Source organism: Centroberyx affinis, unplaced genomic scaffold (genome assembly GCF_046629955.1).
Source record: "Centroberyx affinis isolate AG114_WGS23_722 - 3 ecotype Tasmania unplaced genomic scaffold, CSIRO-AGI_Caff_v1 ptg002237l_1, whole genome shotgun sequence".
Classification (NCBI taxonomy): domain Eukaryota; kingdom Metazoa; phylum Chordata; class Actinopteri; order Beryciformes; family Berycidae; genus Centroberyx; species Centroberyx affinis.
In genome coordinates this window covers 71,506-90,174 of record NW_027280533.1, presented here as the reverse complement: position 1 = coordinate 90,174, position 18,669 = coordinate 71,506, and the positions used below count along the sequence as shown (strand labels likewise).

The 18,669-nt window shown below is 41.8% G+C and overlaps 2 protein-coding genes and 2 non-coding genes across 5 annotated transcripts; 1 reads left to right on the top strand and 3 right to left on the bottom strand.

Annotated features, from left to right (window-relative positions):
- Positions 1-118: 118 nt before the first annotated feature.
- LOC139655344 (intraflagellar transport protein 56) lies at positions 119-12,036 on the bottom strand. Its single transcript, XM_071532729.1, has 18 exons — positions 11,749-12,036; positions 11,312-11,458; positions 10,429-10,521; positions 10,087-10,201; positions 9,830-9,879; positions 9,294-9,439; positions 6,078-6,249; positions 5,358-5,432; positions 5,040-5,142; positions 4,305-4,360; positions 3,855-3,908; positions 3,695-3,758; positions 3,526-3,614; positions 3,112-3,195; positions 2,956-3,025; positions 1,383-1,489; positions 688-821; positions 119-511 (listed from the first exon to the last, which is right to left on the bottom strand). Exons 1-18 carry the CDS (start codon positions 11,749-11,751, stop codon positions 397-399), a joined length of 1,677 nt encoding a protein of 558 aa, XP_071388830.1. The 5' UTR covers positions 11,752-12,036; the 3' UTR covers positions 119-396.
- A 586-nt stretch (positions 12,037-12,622) lies between these two features.
- trnar-ccu (transfer RNA arginine (anticodon CCU)) lies at positions 12,623-12,695 on the top strand. The gene has a single exon. It is a non-coding gene; the product is annotated as a tRNA-Arg (tRNA).
- Positions 12,696-13,013: 318 nt separating this feature from the next.
- On the bottom strand, positions 13,014-18,227 carry LOC139655340 (small ribosomal subunit protein uS2-like). Of its 2 annotated transcripts, none has more exons than XM_071532721.1 (8): positions 18,179-18,227; positions 17,491-17,662; positions 16,927-17,045; positions 15,883-16,128; positions 14,908-15,036; positions 13,989-14,157; positions 13,555-13,590; positions 13,014-13,183 (listed from the first exon to the last, which is right to left on the bottom strand). In XM_071532721.1, the coding sequence occupies exons 2-8, from the start codon at positions 17,621-17,623 to the stop codon at positions 13,089-13,091; spliced, it is 927 nt and encodes a 308-aa protein (XP_071388822.1). In that variant the 5' UTR covers positions 17,624-17,662; positions 18,179-18,227; the 3' UTR covers positions 13,014-13,088. The 2 variants fall into 2 exon arrangements, with proteins under 2 accessions (XP_071388822.1, XP_071388823.1); XM_071532722.1 differs by having other exon boundaries at positions 13,555-13,587.
- LOC139655353 (small nucleolar RNA SNORA62/SNORA6 family) lies at positions 15,589-15,730 on the bottom strand. Its single transcript, XR_011696060.1, has one exon. It is a non-coding gene; the product is annotated as a small nucleolar RNA SNORA62/SNORA6 family (small nucleolar RNA).
- Positions 18,228-18,669: the final 442 nt, after the last annotated feature.

The following is an 18,669-nucleotide window of genomic DNA, read 5'->3' as shown; positions in this document are numbered from 1 at the left end:
GAAGTAAATTATGTTTCAAGCTGTTGCACTACAAAACCATACAAACTCATCACTGGCAACAAGGCAAAGGTAATAAAAAAAAGAAAATATCATTTAATACCTTTTTCCAGTCACGTTTTCAATACAAATATACTTCCAGAATTTCAATATGATACAAAATTGACACCTTTTCAATACAAAACACCACAGTAGAGCACAGAATAAATAGCTCCATCTTTGCTATGATAAAACAATAGCTCCACCTTCCTTTGTTTCAATTGGCATAGATATTCATACATAATTAGATACATAAAACAAAACAGATGAAAAGACCAAATGCACTATAATAATTGCTGACGAATGCATAATATAGCTAATGTTGATGTGTAGTGAGCTGAAATTCTCAGCCAGAGGTCACTATGAGAGGAGAACTCTGTTGTCTTTGGCCCACTTCCTCAGCGCTCTGATGATGTATTCAACCTGGGGGTTTCCCGAGTTCCGCAGCAGGGGCACCACCTCTTTAAGTGTCTCCCTAGCAAACAAACAAGTAAACAAAAAAACATTAGATCAAGAACATCTTTCATGTGTCCTATATTTAGACATCACACCCTACTCTAATGGAGTCCAGGCGTTAATCATTTTCACAAGGGAGTAAAAGGAGCTATGAAACAATAAAACCAAGACCCAAAATATGACAGACAAACGTACTTGGACTCCCTGCCTGCCAGTATGAGCTGGAAGACGCCGACACAGGCGCCTCTCTTGCCCTCCCAGTAGTTGGAGCCCGGGTCCAGTTTCTCCAGTGCGTCAAACGCTTTGGCCGCATAGTAGAACTGGCCCATCTGAAACCAGCGGGATGGAATCGTGAGCACTGGGACACAACACACCGGTCAGGCACGGAATAAACCAATTCCTATGCAAATAAGTTTTATATCTCCGCTGAAAGCAGGACTATGCATCTTAGTGAAACCCACCCGCACCTGTGGCTGCATTATAAAAGACAAGGAGGGCAGTGAGGGTGTGTTGAGTGATGACACCGTTTAACAATGTTAACAGCAAAGTGAAAATGCGCTCATGTAGGATCATACTACAGTGATTCAGAAGAGTAGTAGTAGTTCTGGAATAAACAAACTAGGCTCTACATGATATTTTAAAAAAATACTGAAAATATTTGACAGGTCTGAGCTCAAGTAGCCACTAAATTGGTACTTCAGGACAGAAGAGCCCCTCCCCTTAGAATAAATAAGAGTATTTTAACCAAGTAACAGACATTCCCTTTTAACAGTGGCAGTAAAGTCCACAAAAAAACGTTTTAGGGCAGAAATGCATTTGCACATGCGTTTCCATTTGAGCGGTCAGCACAGGTGATACTATGTGACTCAGCAGGCAGAGGATGACGTCACCTTGTAGCAGTCGTTGGCAATGAGCTGCAGCAGGCTGAAGGAATCGGAGGAGGTGCCCATCTTCAGATAGAGCTCCCAGGCTAGCCGACCCTTCTGGTTCATTATGTCTGACGGGGACAAGAGGAACGCTCATTAATCCATCATTCACAGTCTGCGTTACGGTGGCTGTTACAGATTCAAATTTGGAAAATGTTAAAGGCCTGTGGGCTTGTTTTATGGATATGGATTAAGTCCAAGAAGAGGAGAAAAATCTTTTTAATGGATATTTCCATTTCTTAGAGCTGTTGAGCGTAGCAGTAGGCGAAGTCGATGTGCGCAAGAGCGGCCCTGGATTCTTTAGAGGCCTGTGGCTAGAAATCTGGGAGCGATGTTTGATTTGGATTTTTGGTTTTCTTGACCTTGAGAAAGTTGTCCATGCTTTTACGGCATCTGGTGTAGACAACTGCAGTTCTTTTCACCTCCGTCTAAAGAATGTCTCGCCTGTCTGCAGCTGGTCCAAACGCAGCAGCGAGGCTGTCAACCAAAACTAACAGACAGGATTATATTACTCCTCTTTTGCCAATTTTGCACTGGTCGCCTGTTAGTTTTAGAACCGATTTCAAGATTTTACTGATTACTTTTACAGCATGGATAGGCCTTCTCAGACCTTTTAACCCCCTATGAGTCCAAGTGAAACAGGAGATCCGTTCCAGAGTCTAAACTACAGAGTCAAAGTACTGGACCTTTGCTGTCCATTTCTCAAAACACATTTTTACAGACAGGTATTTATATACTTACTTTCTACCCATTTGTTGTGTTATGTAGCCTTGTTTTGATTTGTGTGGAAATTTTAGCGCTTTCCTGATTGTTTTTATTTATGATTGCTTAAATGACATATTCAGTAAACATTGTAGGTGACCTGTATGCAGTTTCATCATGAAATCTCTAAAAATTAAATGATTTTTGGCTATATTTTCTTAATATTTTGACTAATCTCTGTAAAATATATTTTAAAAAATTGCAAAAAATTGTGAATATAAAGTGATCTGATTTTCAGAATTGATCTTCAATATTGAATTTATGACAGTTATTTGAATTCTGCCCTCATTGTAGAGTAAGCCTTCACTCAGTGGCAGGGCCATGGGCCGGCCAGTGGGTGGCAACAGTTAGGGGCCAAAATGCAGCTATAACAGACTGAGGCATGTGTTCATCAATGAGGCGAGCAAATAAATACTGGATTTAATAATCATTTGATTGTCAGAAGTTGCTGTATTTACAGTATGATCTTTTTCTACTGCATATAATTTTTATTTACACCAATAGATAATATGGTAATAGCTGATTGTATGATGCCTGCTAATACTACTATGCAAAATCTTTCATGCCAATAGACTATTCTGATTATTATTATTGTTAAGATCTACAAGTTCCTCTGACATTATTTAGGCCCGACAGATTGCATTTTTCCAGTATTTTCCTCATGAGTAAATGGCTATGCTATTCCTGGCTGCCTTAAGGCTGCTTGCAGCTATATTTGGTTTTGCAATTAAAGATATTATTAGTAGCAGAATTACTATCACATTGCCTTACTTACAGCAGCGTGCCAGCCAGCTTAGGTAAACATAGTCATTCTTGATCTTTTCACTTTGAATCAGCAGAAAAACCTGAAACAGACATTACAAATTAAGCAGCAATAATGAATAATCATAATTACTTAACATAATTATTCATGTTTCCTCATGCATGGTACCTCTTCTGCCTCTTTGTAGTTGCCAAGCGCCGCTTTAGCCTGAGCATAGTTGAAATTGAACGTATCGTCGTTATAGAAGTAACTCTGCAAAACAGAAAAGCACAATTTTGAAAATCCTGACCTCTAGCCTACACAAGGATGTTGAGTATCCACATATCCAGAAAAAAAACAGCGCACATAAATTGTCAGTTTTTTGAAAAAAATCACACACACACACACAAACATTCCCCTGCATAAATGTACAGTATCTATCAAGCACCACTTGTGATCTGAAGTGGTGCTTTTCACCCAGTGTGTGGGAGTCTTTTTATTCAATCCCATCTTACGCACTCGTACCATAACAAAGTAATATCGCAGCAGCTCTCCACTGGAATATGTGGTACAATAGTGTGCCTCACACTGAGCAAAGCTAACCTTGACAGAGTTGAGATATATGAGCACATCTTCAAACTGTCTCAAGAGGAAGAAGCAGGAGGCCATGCACTGTCTGCCGGGGATAGTGTCTGAAAGGACAAAAACACTGTTACACACACACACACTTTTCCTTCAAGGGTGAAACTGATCAAATTTCTATTCAATCTACCGCATTCACTGGCAGAGCCTCCGACCAGCTGGAAGAATTGTTGAGCGATTTTCAGGTGATCCCTCTGAAAGGTACGAGCACAGTACACACATTAGCCGTGCATTCACTGCCATGACCATGTTTGTTTCCATGTAACTCCTCATTTACCAGAAATACTCACCGATCCAATATCTTGTCCCAGTGCAGCATTTACCACTCCTTTCAAAATATACTCCTGAGAAAATAAATGATCAGAGTGAAAACCTTAACATGCTCTCTGTCCAGTCTATTTATGGTGAAAAGGAGAGAGGCTTCCCTGATTATGTTGATACACAGGAAGATAAAATACTTTAAAGTAATATTTCACATGTAGGTAGGGCATCAACAAGTGAAATACAGTCACCTGGTCTAAGAATCTCACTTCTAACACGTAATAAAACATGGCATAGTCCAGATAATATTTCATCTATGTACCGGTTCTTCCTCATTGCAAATGATCCTGACAGCCCATGTGATGCCAGATCCACAGGGCAGCTAATGATGTTTCTGATGGAGGTGTGTGTGCTAAAAAAGTGACACGATACCACATGGAAACATCGCTTTAAACACCAGGGTCATGTAGAATCATCACCTGAGGTGTGGTTGGCACCAGGTCTTTGATGAGGTTGTACGCCTCCTGGACGTCATCTGGAAATGTAAAATGAGAATGAGTGCAAGTATTAGTTTCTTGTAAAACCCAACACTTGTAACAACATTGCAACATGAAAGCAAGGGCACTGAATCCAAAATGTGACTGAATAAGGACTGGGCAAAGGAAAAAGGAATAATCCCATGTTGTCTGCTTTTCTTAAAAATCACCCTGGAGATATTTGAGAATATTAAATAAAGGAGAGGAGCATTTGACTCAGCTAGTCTTGCCAGTATTATCTCCACCTCTGAGGGTGTTAAAGGGTTTAGCAAGCTAAATCAAGTGCCTCTCAATATTTGCAAGCCATTTTTGCCCAATAGGTCTGCATGTGAAATGGCACTACCTTGTTATATACATACAGTATATAAGCTGTGGTGGTCTCATCTGGTTGTATATATTATACTGCAGCAGTTGCATCATTTCCAGCTCACTTTAAACTGATCACACAGTATGTTTAACAAGAATACTGTCACCTCAGATCCATTAATTCATATTTGTATAGGTAATGGCATTTGTAAGCAAAGGTCTCAATATGAGATTCACTTTTATGCAAGCAATCATTTGTAGCAGTCATGATTAATCAAATAGTGGATATCTCATTTCAGAATAAAAGTCTTGATGAATTTAGATACAAATCTCTATGTTTTTGTCAGGGAAGCTTCAAAGCTGTGGCCACACCTTGTCTGAGATAGTAGATGACCAGGTTGAGTCTGGCCTCTGGGATCACATCGATCAGAGGAGGCAGCACCTGCAGCGCCCCTTCCCCACCACGGAACACCACCTGCCGTACAGTGGACACACACACACACACACACACACACACACACACACACACAACAGAGAAGACATTCAGAGATAGGCAGGGAGGAAAGAGGAAAAGTAGCATATGAGTCACTAGTATACTGTATGAATGCATGCAAACGCACGCGCACGCACACACACAACCGCACACACACACACACACAGAGTTACTGTTAGAGCTTGTGAAGAGCTTACCAGGTTGTGTCGGATAAGCTCCTTAGCAAACTCAAAGGAGCAGGAGGAGATGTCGATTAGGTTCTTCAACTCCGCCTGAGAGAGGGGGCGCACATTAAGTCAAACCCACCGCCGGCTTAACTCCTCCCAAAGACATTACAAGGGCAAGCGGATACTGACCATCAATTGTGCATGAAAGGGTAAAAAAAACAACAACAACAACAACAAAAACGCAGTACAGCTCCAGTAAAGGACAAATTCTGTACATAGATCCAACAAAAACAATAAAAAAAAACTGTTCCCACTAATGGTTAAAGTGAACGTGCTGCTTCCATTTGCATAAGTCACAATGATTGTTCAAAAATCTGTGATGATATTATTGGAATTTTCATGTATGCCTACTGATGTATGATGAAGCAACCAGTTCTCCAGGAGGAAAATGGAATGGGGTTTTGACATGACAATATGAATGCAATACAATAAAAATGTTCATTTTTTGACATGTATTGTTAAATAGCTGTATGACCTGGAAAAACTGGTTAACAAGGTGAGAAAGTCATTGTGCATTTCATTGTGACTTTGATGTAAGCTGTGATGAAAACTTGTTTTTGTTTTTTGTCCTTGAAACCCTTTTAGTGACTAATTCCTACACAGGTGTCACTTGCAAGAGACTTCAGGCCGACTGAGAGTCTCTCTGTCACAGTAAAGGATAAATAAAATATCAGCTGGGACGCTGCGTACCTCGGCCGCCTTGCCATTGTAGAGCCTGAAGTGGTTGCAGGCCTTGAGGTTGAGGGCGATGGTGGAGTCGGGGATGCTCTGCAGGTAGACCGCCAGCACCTCCTGGGACACGTCGTAGTAGTCCAGCTTGTAGTAACACAGAGCCACGTACACTTTCAGGGCCAGGAATTCTCTGAAAAGACCAGATTCATTTCACTCATTTCATCACTTTCCCGGGAAAAGGCCTAGCTGACACTGGGTGTTTAGCAAATATAGCAAATGTCAAAGCCCAGTAGTTACTGGTCCGGCCCCCTCGCCACACTTGATTTCACTTCATTTAAGTGTTGCACCAGCGCCAGGAAAGAGCTCCAGCAGTAAGTTCAGCACAAAATAAAAGGGAAAGAACATCCAGTAGTGCCTTGGTGTTTGTATTTAATCCAGAGCAGAGCACAAAGGTGATTGATAAGCACGGTCTTTACAGTGAATGAAATTTACTGTTGCATATTAAGTGCGCTGAAATTGTTTCGCAGGATTCCCGACAGTGATTAATGCAACAGACTGCACTCGTATTCCATCACCGCAGCCCTGGGCAACACGAGGCCGACTTTGTGAATATGAAATCTTTTCACAGCCTCGATGTGACACAATATTGTATCAATGAGAAGAATGAACACTGTGTCTTAATGACGCGTTTACACTATCTGCAGTTTTCCTCCGCGGCCTTGGCAGCAGCAGCACTGTTCCTTTCACTGTTAGAATGTTTTTGTATTGCTCATATTTATGCATCATAACAGTTTGTTCTTCTTGAGAGAACAACACAAATGTTATCCATTTCTTTCCCATACCCACTTTTACAACCCACTACGTATTGAAATTGTCGGCAGCATATGTTTACATAATCCCACAATTATTTATAGTGTACTGTTTTTGTTTGATTCTTTTATTATTTTCTACCATTTTTTTTATTGCTTCTTTTTATATTCTAGATGTGTGCTTATATGATATTTCATTTCCCCGCTGAATCATATTACTTTTGTTGCTGCAATGACCTAATTTCCTCACGGGGATCAATAGTTTCATCTTATCTCATATTAAATCTGCTGCTCTAGGTCTGTCCATGTTGCATGTGATTGGCTGTTTGTTACAAACCCCGCCTTTTTCATGTGGCTGGATAGGTAAATCCTGGGTTGACAGAACCAGATGATAACCAGCTAGGTGAGACCGGTTATCCAGCATTGCCAATGTTTGGTTTTGTGAATGCAAAGATAGCCTGACTATGCTGAACTCGCTTTGTTGAACATTGGTGCAGAACAGTGAGTCTAGAAAGAAGCCCTTGCTCTTTGATTCTGAGGGACTGACACCAAAACCTGCTGTTTACCGTTGATGTTTTAGATCGCTGAAACATTTTCTGCTATTACACTCCATTGTAGCTGCACTGGAAATATCTGGATGTGACTTTATGTTGCCTATGTTTTATACAACAATATGGACCCAGGAATCCAACATACATCACAAATCGTTTTTTCACAGTGGTAAATTGTTGAATTTTTCCTTTAATTTAGACCAACAGCCCAGTTGATTTGTTCTAAAGCATTAAATGGCCTAGCTCCAAAATACATTTCTGACCTGCTCTTAGGATATGAGCCACCCAGACCTTTGAGGTCATCTGGGACCGGTCTGTTAGTTGTTCCCAGTTTGAAAACTAAATCTGGTGATGCTGCTTTTAGTAATTATGCTCCCAATTACTGGAATAAACTTCCAGAAGCACTGAGATGTGCTCCCACTGTCAGCTCTTTTAAAAGTTGGCTCAAAACATTCCTTTTCTCTGTGGCCTTCTGCTAAATCTTCTGTATGTAGATGTAACAGGTGTTATCGTTATTTACTTCTTTTATTTCTTTTATTTATGTTTTACCTATTTTATACAAAATTATTTATCAATTGGCGTCACGAACAGGATCCCAACAGGAGTCTATAGGAACTCTGGTGAGTAGTTTCTCCACTCTGATGGGATCCTCAAACCTGTATTGAGAATTGAAGGATTTCTTGAAGTTTATAATTGTTTAGATGATCTGTGTATCGTTCTAAAGGAACATTTACAAGGCCTAAAGGGGCTGTGGGGCCTGCCTATAGGGTGGGGTAAGACCACTGGAAAGACTCTAGGCTCCTTCGAAGAATCCTTCAAGATCTCATCTAAATTGATTTCCCTGTAAGAGGAAAAATTGAGGGAGTCTTTTAGGTGGTGATTATCTTTGAATATCCTCAGGGGTAAGGCACACTTAATTTGATACTGGCTGACCAGAGGTGTCACCAGTGTGAGAGTGACTGCTCAGTATCTTCCTTTCTTTCTTTTTAATGTCATTTTAAATAGTTGTGGAGTGTGTATGTATTTTTTCTGTTTTATGTGAAGCACAATGTATTTGCCTTGTGTACGAAATGTGCAATATAAATAAAGTTTGCCTTGCCTTGCCTTTTTCTGGAGCATGAAGCATTTGTACTGTAAAGGTTTATAGCTGGTAGTGAGAGCACACAAACCGGATGGATCCTCAACTGCATTAGACACATTTGTATCTAGTATTATGCTTTGTATGTAGCATTATATAGCTATTACGTGTGAATGTGATGAAAGTCTATAACCCAATGAACTTGTGCCTCCTGCTTTTTGAGAGGCTTAGGTGTGGTAGCATCATCAGTGGGATGGGTTTTACACAACAATGGACGGTTGAGGACTCACTGACACAAAACAACATGTGGGAACGACACTAAGGCTGTTGGAACGTGGGCTGGCATTGCGGGATGAACTCAAAAGTCTTTGCTGAGGAAAATATGCAAATTCGTGCATGACAATATTCAGGTTTTGCTATTTTTGCATTTTTCTGTGGGCAGTCAGACAAAAAAAAAAACACTGAAGTGAGACAACTAAAGCCTAATTTACACTTCAACAGAAAGAGTGTTCAGAGCTGCAGAGGGTTGCAGCGAGGGTTCGCAGATCTGCTGAGCACCTCATGAAAAATCAAACTACACACCTGGGACCACAGATGCTACACAAGCGTGGATCGATCTTTGAGAGAAATGTGGTGATCAACCTATTTCATATCCATAGTGCCACTAAAGATGTTTAAGTTTTTAGAGGAAGCTAAAAACTGCAATGGCACTTGAATGTCAGTCTTGGGAGTTACACTCTTCTCTCATCTGTTTCTTTCTTTTAGGTATTTCCCTCTATTTTACATAACGACAGACCTGTTCTGCAGCAGGATGCGTTTGTAGATGTCGATGGCCTCCTGGTAGTGGGAGCGCATGTAGTGGATGGACGCCAGGCTCAGCTGGTCCTCCGTCACGTCCTCCAGGTTCTGGTGGAAACCCATCAGCTTCTTCTCATCGTTGAACTGAGACACAGGCGATGAATTAATACGTCAATTAGAGATGTGAGCAGGGTGAGAAGAATGGTGGAAAAGCAGGAAAACATGAATCTCCAGAAGAAATAAACAGGAATTTTGTGTAAAAAACAACGACAAAATACTGAGAAACAGTTGAAAAGCCCCATCTCTGATGAATGAATGATGTATTTCACAACTGGGGATTTTTTTCTTGTACAATCATCAGCTTTATCCCTGTGATTGAGACACACAGAGGAAGGAAGTAGGAACCCACGTACTTTACGTCTGTGAATGAGTTGAACTGATGTAGGGAGCGAACTGTATGATAAGTGATGGCGTCATGGTAGAGAGGAAAAGTAATGGTATATATGGTATATATTACACTGGAGGTTTTCCTACCTTGTGAGCCAAGTGGAATAGGAGACGATTCTGGAGGGGAGACACTGGAGCTACAGAGAACAAGAGACGCCAAGTGGGAGTTAAACAGTAAAACATGAGAAGAAGAGGCAGGATTTGTTAGCATCATAACGTGGCTCCCAACAACCGCACACCTGACTGAACAGTACTGTAAGTTGCTCTGAAAAATGTATTACATCATAACCGAAGGGTGATTTGAGTAACAACATTTGGAGTTTTTCCACAGGTATGATGCCTACCTTTAGATGCAGCCTCCTCAGCCTCTCTGTAGAGCCCCAGGAAAAACAAGGTACAGGCCAGGTAGACCCACACATCTGCAGGACATTCAGCCTGCGTGGTCAGAGACCTGTACTCCTGTCATAACATGATAAGGAAACATTGTGGGTGTGATCAGAGCCACGCAAAAGGCAGGAAAAAATATGGAAAATCAAGCTAATTGGGGACATTGGTTATGTAAATAATACATGTAGATTAGTATATATGTTATTTACACAGCAAAACCTTTGTGCATGTGTGCCATTTCTTCTACACCCAGTTACACCCACTCATGCAGACACACACACATGGACAAGAATAACTACCTCCATAGCTCTCTTGTAATCTCCCAAGTGAAAGGCGCAGTAGCCAATCCAGAGGTCTGCATGCTCCTCTCGCTCTCCAATATCTCTCTGGAACTGGTGGGGACACAGCAGCACATCAGCAGCAGCAACACTTCAGCAGTATAGTGTAGGGGGTGGGGGGGAATGTTTGGTACTGAAACATATCGGTTCGCAACTGGGCCCATTCTAGGATCATTTCCAGTAGGTGCTGCAGTTTAAAGGAATAGTTCACCCCCAAATTAAAATTCGGTCAGTATCTACTCACCCCCATGTCAGTCAAAACTACACTTAAGTTTGTAGGACTATCAAACCACCCCATTTTGCTCTTGTTTGGTATTTATATCATGGTATATCATCACTTGTGTTGTAATTGCAATTGTAAATGCAATGACGTTAAAGGAAACACTGCAATAGCAACAAAACTGTGATCTGATCATGATTCATCCAGCTAACCCAGGCTTGACCCTTGTTTTGGGAATGGCTGTTTGAGGCATTTCTGTGGCTCAGCATTCTACAGTGTATACTGTAAGACGTGGCTAAGGAAGTCAAAAAGTCCAATTATGAGTCAAAGGAACAGGCTCTCTATCCCTACCGGCTCTATTGGTGCTGGACTGTAGCTGACCCTGACCTCTGACCCCCCTGTGGAGGGGGAAGAGCGAAAGGAGAACTTCTCTTCGGGGCATCAGTGACATATCACCACATTGTTATTATTACTAGAGTTTGTGGGTTTTCCCTGAAGCAATCTGCTGGATGTGGATCTGCTATTAGTCCTGGAATGTACTGCAATGCAACAGAAAGGGCCAGAGAGAGAGTGTGTGTGTGTGTGTGTGTGTGTGTGTGTGTGTGTGTGTGTGTGTGTGTGTACCTCTAACAATGTCAAGGCTCCCAGATAGTCTCTCAGTTGCAGGTATTCCTCCAGGCGGGGAATCTTCTTTGTCTTGTTTTTCTTCTTCTTCTCACTGACACTTGCTGGTGCCTCTCCTCCCACGGCTGGCTTCACACGAGACAGGATCTGTCAAGGTATAAAACCGAAATTAGATTTGACTTTGCGAGGGCGGGGGGCAAAAGAAACACTGTAAAAGAACTGTATGAGACTGCCGATAGCCAGCACCTGGCTTTTAAGAAAACCTTATGCCACTTGGCTGCTTGGTATTGAAACACAGTGACAATGACTGAATGAGATAATGTGGAATGGAACTTAGTTTGCAGGCTAGTCAGCTGGCTGCAACAAAACTGATGTGATGAGTTTATATACCATTAGCTGGTCTAACTTTCCTGTCTAAAGCTCTTTGCTACACTCACCATGTCAGAGCCGAAGTCTTTCTCGAATGCAGGTAAGACTGGGCGGCTTGTTTACCTCTATCCAAGGTAACGTTGGGTGCACCTAGTACGAAAACACGTTCAAAAATCCTGCTAACTGGCTAACGTTAGGTGTTAACTAACGGAGTCACTTCCAGCTTTCATTGAAACTGGCCAGATACCATACCCAATTAAATTAACATTTCATGACACGAGGACTACCACTGTCGTTATAAAATAACATTAATCTAACAAGTTGAGTACTAAACTAACGTTAGCTAATACAGGGTTTTGCTTTGTATCAGTTTGTAGCCGATAGTTTCCCAGCAGCAGCGTGGATAACAACGTCCGGTCCGTTATTTTCAAAATTAAGGCAAATAGGCAAATGCAAAGTCTAAACTATCTACACGACAGTACAACATCATTTCAGGACACGTTATGTTTCTTCCTTTAAGATGTCTGAGCCTGCTGGACTCGGGTGTCGGGTGCCAACTGAAGAGGAAATAAACTGGCACAACAATATTGCAATATAATTCTGTAGCAACACGCTCGCGAGACGTTTATTTTGTAATGAAGACGTGCTTGGCGGCTAATCGGAAACAGTTTCGGCCTGTTGTGTGAAGCTTGACGGAGCTTCCTGACGCGGGGTTACTCTCTGTTGCCTAGCAACGGAGCACAGATGGATGGCTGCGTTGGTCTCTGCAGATAAAACATTTTTTGAAATTATTTTGAAATTGTGACATTGGAAATAAATAAACAAAACATAGAATAAATAATTACAAGTGTGTTGAGACAGATAATCACACCTTTAGGTCATATGAAGCTTTTGGGTTTCTGTGTTTCAAATTGCATAGTTCCCCACTACTGAGACACAAATGCCCCAGTGGCCTAATGGATAAGGCACTGGCCTCCTAAGCCAGGGATTGTGGGTTCGAGTCCCATCTGGGGTGACACCTTTTCAAGCACGTCATCGAGGAATTTCATACATCAGCAGAAGCGGTTTTGACAAAGGAAACACAACTTGAATGAGTACGTGCACAACTAAAGTCCATGCATCTGGTCATATTGGTTTCAGATGTAAATGCACCCTGTGTGACATGCTTTCAAAGTTCATTTGGAGTACATTGCTTGAAAGCATCACACACAAAAAACACCATTTACCATTAGGTACATGAAGATAGTCCCAATCATAAAACATCTAAAAACTTTGATGCGCAGAAGAAAAAAAAACATTCAATTAAGACCAATTAAAAAAAGAACAAAGACAATTTTTTAAAACAATCAGCCAACTTTATTGAGTTCTCAGCTCATTGCTGTAGGTTTCACATGTGTTTATGAATGGATTAGGACCAGTCAGAGGTAGCACAGCCCCAGTCAGAAGCCTGGGCAGTGGGAGCTGCGGACCAGTCTTCAGTGGCAGTCTGGGCACTCCAATCCTCTGTGGGAGGGAGGGGATACACAATGAGACACATTTAATTTTATTACATCACACCAAAGCTTTTACATTAATCTTCTAACAACAACTATGAGTTAATACAATAGCATAACTACTCACATGATACAAATAATGACCTGATAGCATGATATTAAAACTAGTCGAGGAATAATGGCAGACCAGATGGGTGTGATCCTACCACTCAATAGAAGTCCATGGTAACAATTCAACTACATACGATAAATACATGTAAAAAAAAAATTGTCTGGAGTTCCATCTCAATATGTGGAAAAACATGTCTTCATCAAGTAAAAAGGGCATCCAACATCATCCATTCATACTTTGAACTATGATTTCAACATAACATTACGTACCAGTAAAGCCCTCAGCAGGAGCCTTAGCTGCACCTGCTGGATGAGGATCAGAAGTTAGACATCAGTACAATTATACTCTACTGCAAAAGTGCCCACTCTAATTCACCATAACATCTCTCTGAATGGTGAGAAACACTTGTGTGTTCTAGCATATCTGGAGTACATAACTGTTTATCGCTACATTATCTACTACTCAGTGTTTCTCCGGTATCGATTCAGCAGTGGGCCATTACACCAATAAAAACCACAGCCTGGCAAACCCAGAAGTTGAAATAAAATGTAGAATTATAACCTGCACTTGAAACAAAACTAGAACAAGGAGACATAGAACCAAACCCCAAAAAGACCCCACCTATCAATACGATAATAAAGATAAAGGAAACACTACTGATTTACATGTACAATAGACTGCTAAACTAGCCCACAAGTCTTACCCTCAACAGGAGCTGGGAACTGCTGGATGGGCACAGAGGGCACCTGGACGCCCTCGGACCAGTCGGCCACCTCAGGCTGGACAAAGTCGGCCGCGGGGGCGGTCCACTCGCCCTGGAACTCCTCCTTGCCAACAGCCTTCTCAGCCGCTGCCTGCTCCTCCTTCTCGATCTGAGGCAGAACATGGCCCATGTTAGAAATTCATGTACAAAGACATTTATTTCAAATTTGGGGTGTGATTCCCAGTACCACAAAAGAACAGTTGCATTGCAGCTTTTCCTATTGGACTAGCATGTTAGAAACTGCCTACAATTTATATATGTACTTTAAAAACTAGCCAGACTCACTATGTCCTCTCACATTCACTGGCTCTTGAAGTAATCTGATAAGCAAGGAAAGGCTGGATTCTTCTTTGTGAATATTTTGACTTATATTAAGAAATTCAATAAATATTAATATTTTTACATCAATACAAAATGTATGACTGAACTGAACAGGAGCTGTGTTTGCTGAAACATGTGCCATCACAAAATGAAGTTAAGTACAGGTGACAGCGCCACTCATCCTTGGAGAAAGACTTACCCAGCTACTGACCAGGCCCTTACTGAAGAGGACATTTGGCAGCTATGCACCCTACATCCTTATTTTATATATTACATCACTTCCTCTTTCAGGGATGGACAGGGGGACATGTGATTTGCTAGGGCCAGACATAATGCCCTAGCACATACATACCATGGCATTGTCTCATATCCACAGAAATCACATGTATGCCTATCCAAGTCTATGATGTTAATTAACATGGGAGACATTTTCAAATTTCAGGCTAAATTGATGCAAGGTCTACAGTGACAGATAAATGTTGCTCCTTGAATTTCAACAGAAATCTTCAGTGTGTGCATATGCGTTTGCACCCCTCACCTCCTCAGGGTCTCTGTAGAAGTAGAGATCGGGCATGACCTCCCAGGGGTGCTCCCTGGAGATGGTGCCCCTCATCCTCAGCACCTCCCTGGCCAACATCCACCACATCAGACCCACAGAGTGGTGACCCTGGACACAGAGAGGTTTGGGTTATTTTCTCCACAGCATTTTTGCCATCCCAGTGTTCAACGCACACCCAGCACTTACAAACTGTCTGGAAGCTACAGACTATGTGACAGGTAATTAAGCCACACATGGAGGCAGCCACCTTTATTCACCTGCTCCATTCACTCATTATAGCACACAGGGTAAAGCAAGAAAGTACCTTTAGCTTTTATTCAAGCATCTCTCAACTATGTTTTTTCTGTAAGAGAAAGCAGTAAACATCCCAACCTGCCTGAGTATCTGTATGTGTGCACAACAGTCACTAAAGAATCTGCTGACTCATTGAAGTCAATACAATTGTCTAAGTAACCCAAGTCAATGCATTGTGCGCTCCACATGGAAACAGGCTGCCATTTGCTTTGAGGAAACGAGGCAACATGAACAGTGCAAAGATTATGGTTCAATGGGGGTGTAATTAGACCCACAAAAAGACACTGTTTTAACATACTATAAAAAAACATTCTAATGAGGCTGGATTAGTTAGAATATTGGATTAGTAACAAATATGTATTGTTTAAGTGTGGCTCAGGTCACTATCAAACCCCAGTCATGGGGCAGCAGCCCTCATGGTGTTAGCGAAAACCCGGCCCGCTCACTCTAGCACACTTCCGACACCTTAACACCGACATATCAGTGCCAGGCTTTAATGGTGTGCTCAATGTTTAGCACAATGCTCACTGTCTTTTTGCGTACAAAGGCACAAAGACAGTCCGAGTCATTTGCATGTTTTGTTTACTTAGCAGGGTGGGTCAACTGAAACAGTTTATCTACTCTACAAACAAGATTGTCAGATTGTGTCCGAGTCGTTACCTTGTTGTTGCAGGGGATGGCGATGTCCACGTATCTGAGCGGGGAGTCGGTGTTGCACAGGGCGATGGTGGGGATGTTGACGTAGGACGCCTCGGTCAGCGGCTGGTGGTCGGCGCGGGGGTCCGTCACAATCAGGAGGCGGGGCTCCCTGAAGGCCGCCTGGATCTGATTGGTGAAGGTTCCGGGGGTGAAGCGTCCGTGGAAGGTGGTGGCACCAGTGGCAGAAGCAAACTTCAGCACAGCCCTCTGAGCGGAGAAGAGTTACATGCAATAAATACACAGAGCGCAAAGCAGGGAGAGCTGTTTTGAGTACAAGCTCAAACTACTTCAGGTTAGTTCATGTCCACAGGGCATACGATTGGTATTGTCTGTCAGTGTTTATCATAGGCTTGTGGCTCAGGTCACTATCAAACCCCAGTCATGGGGTGGCAGCCCTCATGGTGTTAGCGAAAACCCGGCCCGCTCACTCTGGCACACTTCCGACACCTTAACACCGACATCAGTGCCAGGCTTTAATGGTGTGCTGTTTGGGCAATGAATCAAACATGCAGCCCACCACCAATATGCATATCTTACCTTTTCTCCAGTCACTATTACATTCTAGGATTAGACTGATATCGGTTTGCCAATATATTAGGCTGATATTGCCTTTTGTTAAATATCGGCGTCTCACAGTCAGTAAAACCTGCAATAAAAATGTTATTTTCTTTGCACATTTATTCATGTAACTGCTCAATTATGTTTTTTGTATATTAATTCTTCATTTAAAAAGGCAGTAATGTGTCCCACAGTTACCTGTTTCAGTTTTGGTGTCCTGTGATGGTCTTTTCCACCTTCACAATAATGAAAATATGAAATGGTCAAAATTAAAGATATAGAAAGAAAGAAAAACAGCAAACCCATATCAGTCGAACCCTACTACAGACATCATCTCAAAGAATGACAAAGCCAGCTTGCTATAATGTCTATCCCCAGACACAACAGTGGTTACTGTTGAGGCCTGATAATACATAAAACAGGTTCTGAGAGCTGTAGCTTTCTGACCTGGCCGGTGTTCCTGGAGGAGATGACACAGACGTCGGCCGGGTTCTCGATGGCCACGATGGCCCTGGCCGCCAGCAGCAGCTTCTCCCAGGTCTTCCTCAGGTTGATGATGTACACACCTGGCAGAGGAGGACCAACCTATTTACTACACAGATTTTAAGTTGTGCATTTAACAATAGACACCCTTTTGCTCAAGCTAAACGGTGATTGTACTTTTGCGGGCCCTAGACTGTGAGACAACCTTGAAAGTGCCTGAAAGTGTTGAGTCAGCTGAATCCATTGCTATTGAATTGTGCTTGGTCTTTTGTCTCCAAATCGTTTCTTTGTGAAGCGCTTTTAACCATTTTGTGTTTAGGGCATGATATGAATAAGGTTGACTTCACTTCAAATCGTTGTCTTGAGAGCTTCACATTCACTAAATATAGATGCTTAAGATACATAATATTAAAACTATTTGACCTTACACTGAGTAAATGCACTAAAAAGGAAAAAAAAGACCAACGGATAACAGACAAACTTGCACTAGCGACAAAAGGAAAGTCTCTAGTATATTTTCCGACTTACCGTCACTCTTCCTCTTGTAGACGTACTGCTCCATCTGGAAGTCCATATTGGTCCCTCCCAGGTGGGTTCCTGCTGCCAGGAACTTCAGCACATCCTCCTCCTTCATCTGCAGCACATCCAGACCTCCGGACATCGTGACCACTTTCCCTGCGTTACGACTTTATTGGGAGAGCTGAGAGAGAGAGAGAGAGAGAAACCAAGGGACAGAAAGAAACCTTCAGTCAACACTTTGGAGTGCAATGAATAGATCACATAATAGTGAGAGTGAACCGTTTCATTCTTACACATTCACAATGTTTATTGAATCAACTTAATACGTTATCGCCACCCAGCTATTCACAACATTACAGACAGTTAAACAGCTGTCTCTTCGGATATAGGCATATCAATTTAGCTGTTTCTACAAATCACTCCGTGTTCATAAATGTCCCACTAGTATTGCAAACTTGCTGGTTGTATTACTGAGGGTCTCGAGCCTTAGCCTTCGCTGTGTGCATACATGACAGCACAGAGCACGGCTAGTCGCCGGGCCCGGTCCACTTTTTAAAGATATTTCGACAGTAACGCGGATTACAGTGGCGAAAGTAATTATCACATTCCATACGGCATGTCGTCAGCTTTCATAACGGATTAGTCCTGACGGTCTGAGTAAATCATATCACGTTATAATGTCAAATTATTATCTCACCACGAGACAACGCCGTGTAGAGATCTGTACCTTACGGTAAAAAAAGAGGCCGGAAAAGGAAATGACGTAAAATTTATACTCAGATATCCTCCAATCAGCTTCCATGATATACTTCCGTATACTTGCAGAGCAAAGAAGAGCTCTCGCTTTCTCAAAAATGAGTAAATTAACTACAAAGACGTTCATGTAAATAACTTATAATCTTTTGTAATAAAATGTTCCTATTTCGGTTGTTCCGTTGTTCTGCTGGCTTCACGTTGGCTGACTACGTACCTAGTTCATTATAAACAACAATATGAAACAATAAAAACTATATAAATGCATTTGGGGGACCAGTCTCTTTTGAGTAATAAAATGTTTATGAAGCAGTAAATGAACGCGTTACATCTGTATGGTTTGTTACTGTATTGGAAAACATTAGACCTGTCTGTATTACTGCAAAAGGCTTATAGCTCTAGTTCTTCAATTAATCTTTCATATTCTCAAACAAA

Coding starts and splice junctions, on each gene's coding strand:
- LOC139655344 (XM_071532729.1), bottom strand. Junction 10,522..11,311: donor GAGCCTTGACATTGTTAGAG/GTACACACACAC, acceptor TGTCCCCACCAG/TTCCAGAGAGATATTGGAGA. Junction 5,143..5,357: donor AGCTTATCCGACACAACCTG/GTAAGCTCTTCA, acceptor ACTGTACGGCAG/GTGGTGTTCCGTGGTGGGGA.
- LOC139655340 (XM_071532721.1), bottom strand. CDS start 17,623: ATGTCCGGAGGTCTGGATGTGCTGCAGATGAAGGAGGAGGATGTGCTG. Junction 17,046..17,490: donor CTACAAGAGGAAGAGTGACG/GTAAGTCGGAAA, acceptor CTCCTCTGCCAG/GTGTGTACATCATCAACCTG. Junction 13,184..13,554: donor TCCTGCTGAGGGCTTTACTG/GTACGTAATGTT, acceptor TCCCTCCCACAG/AGGATTGGAGTGCCCAGACT.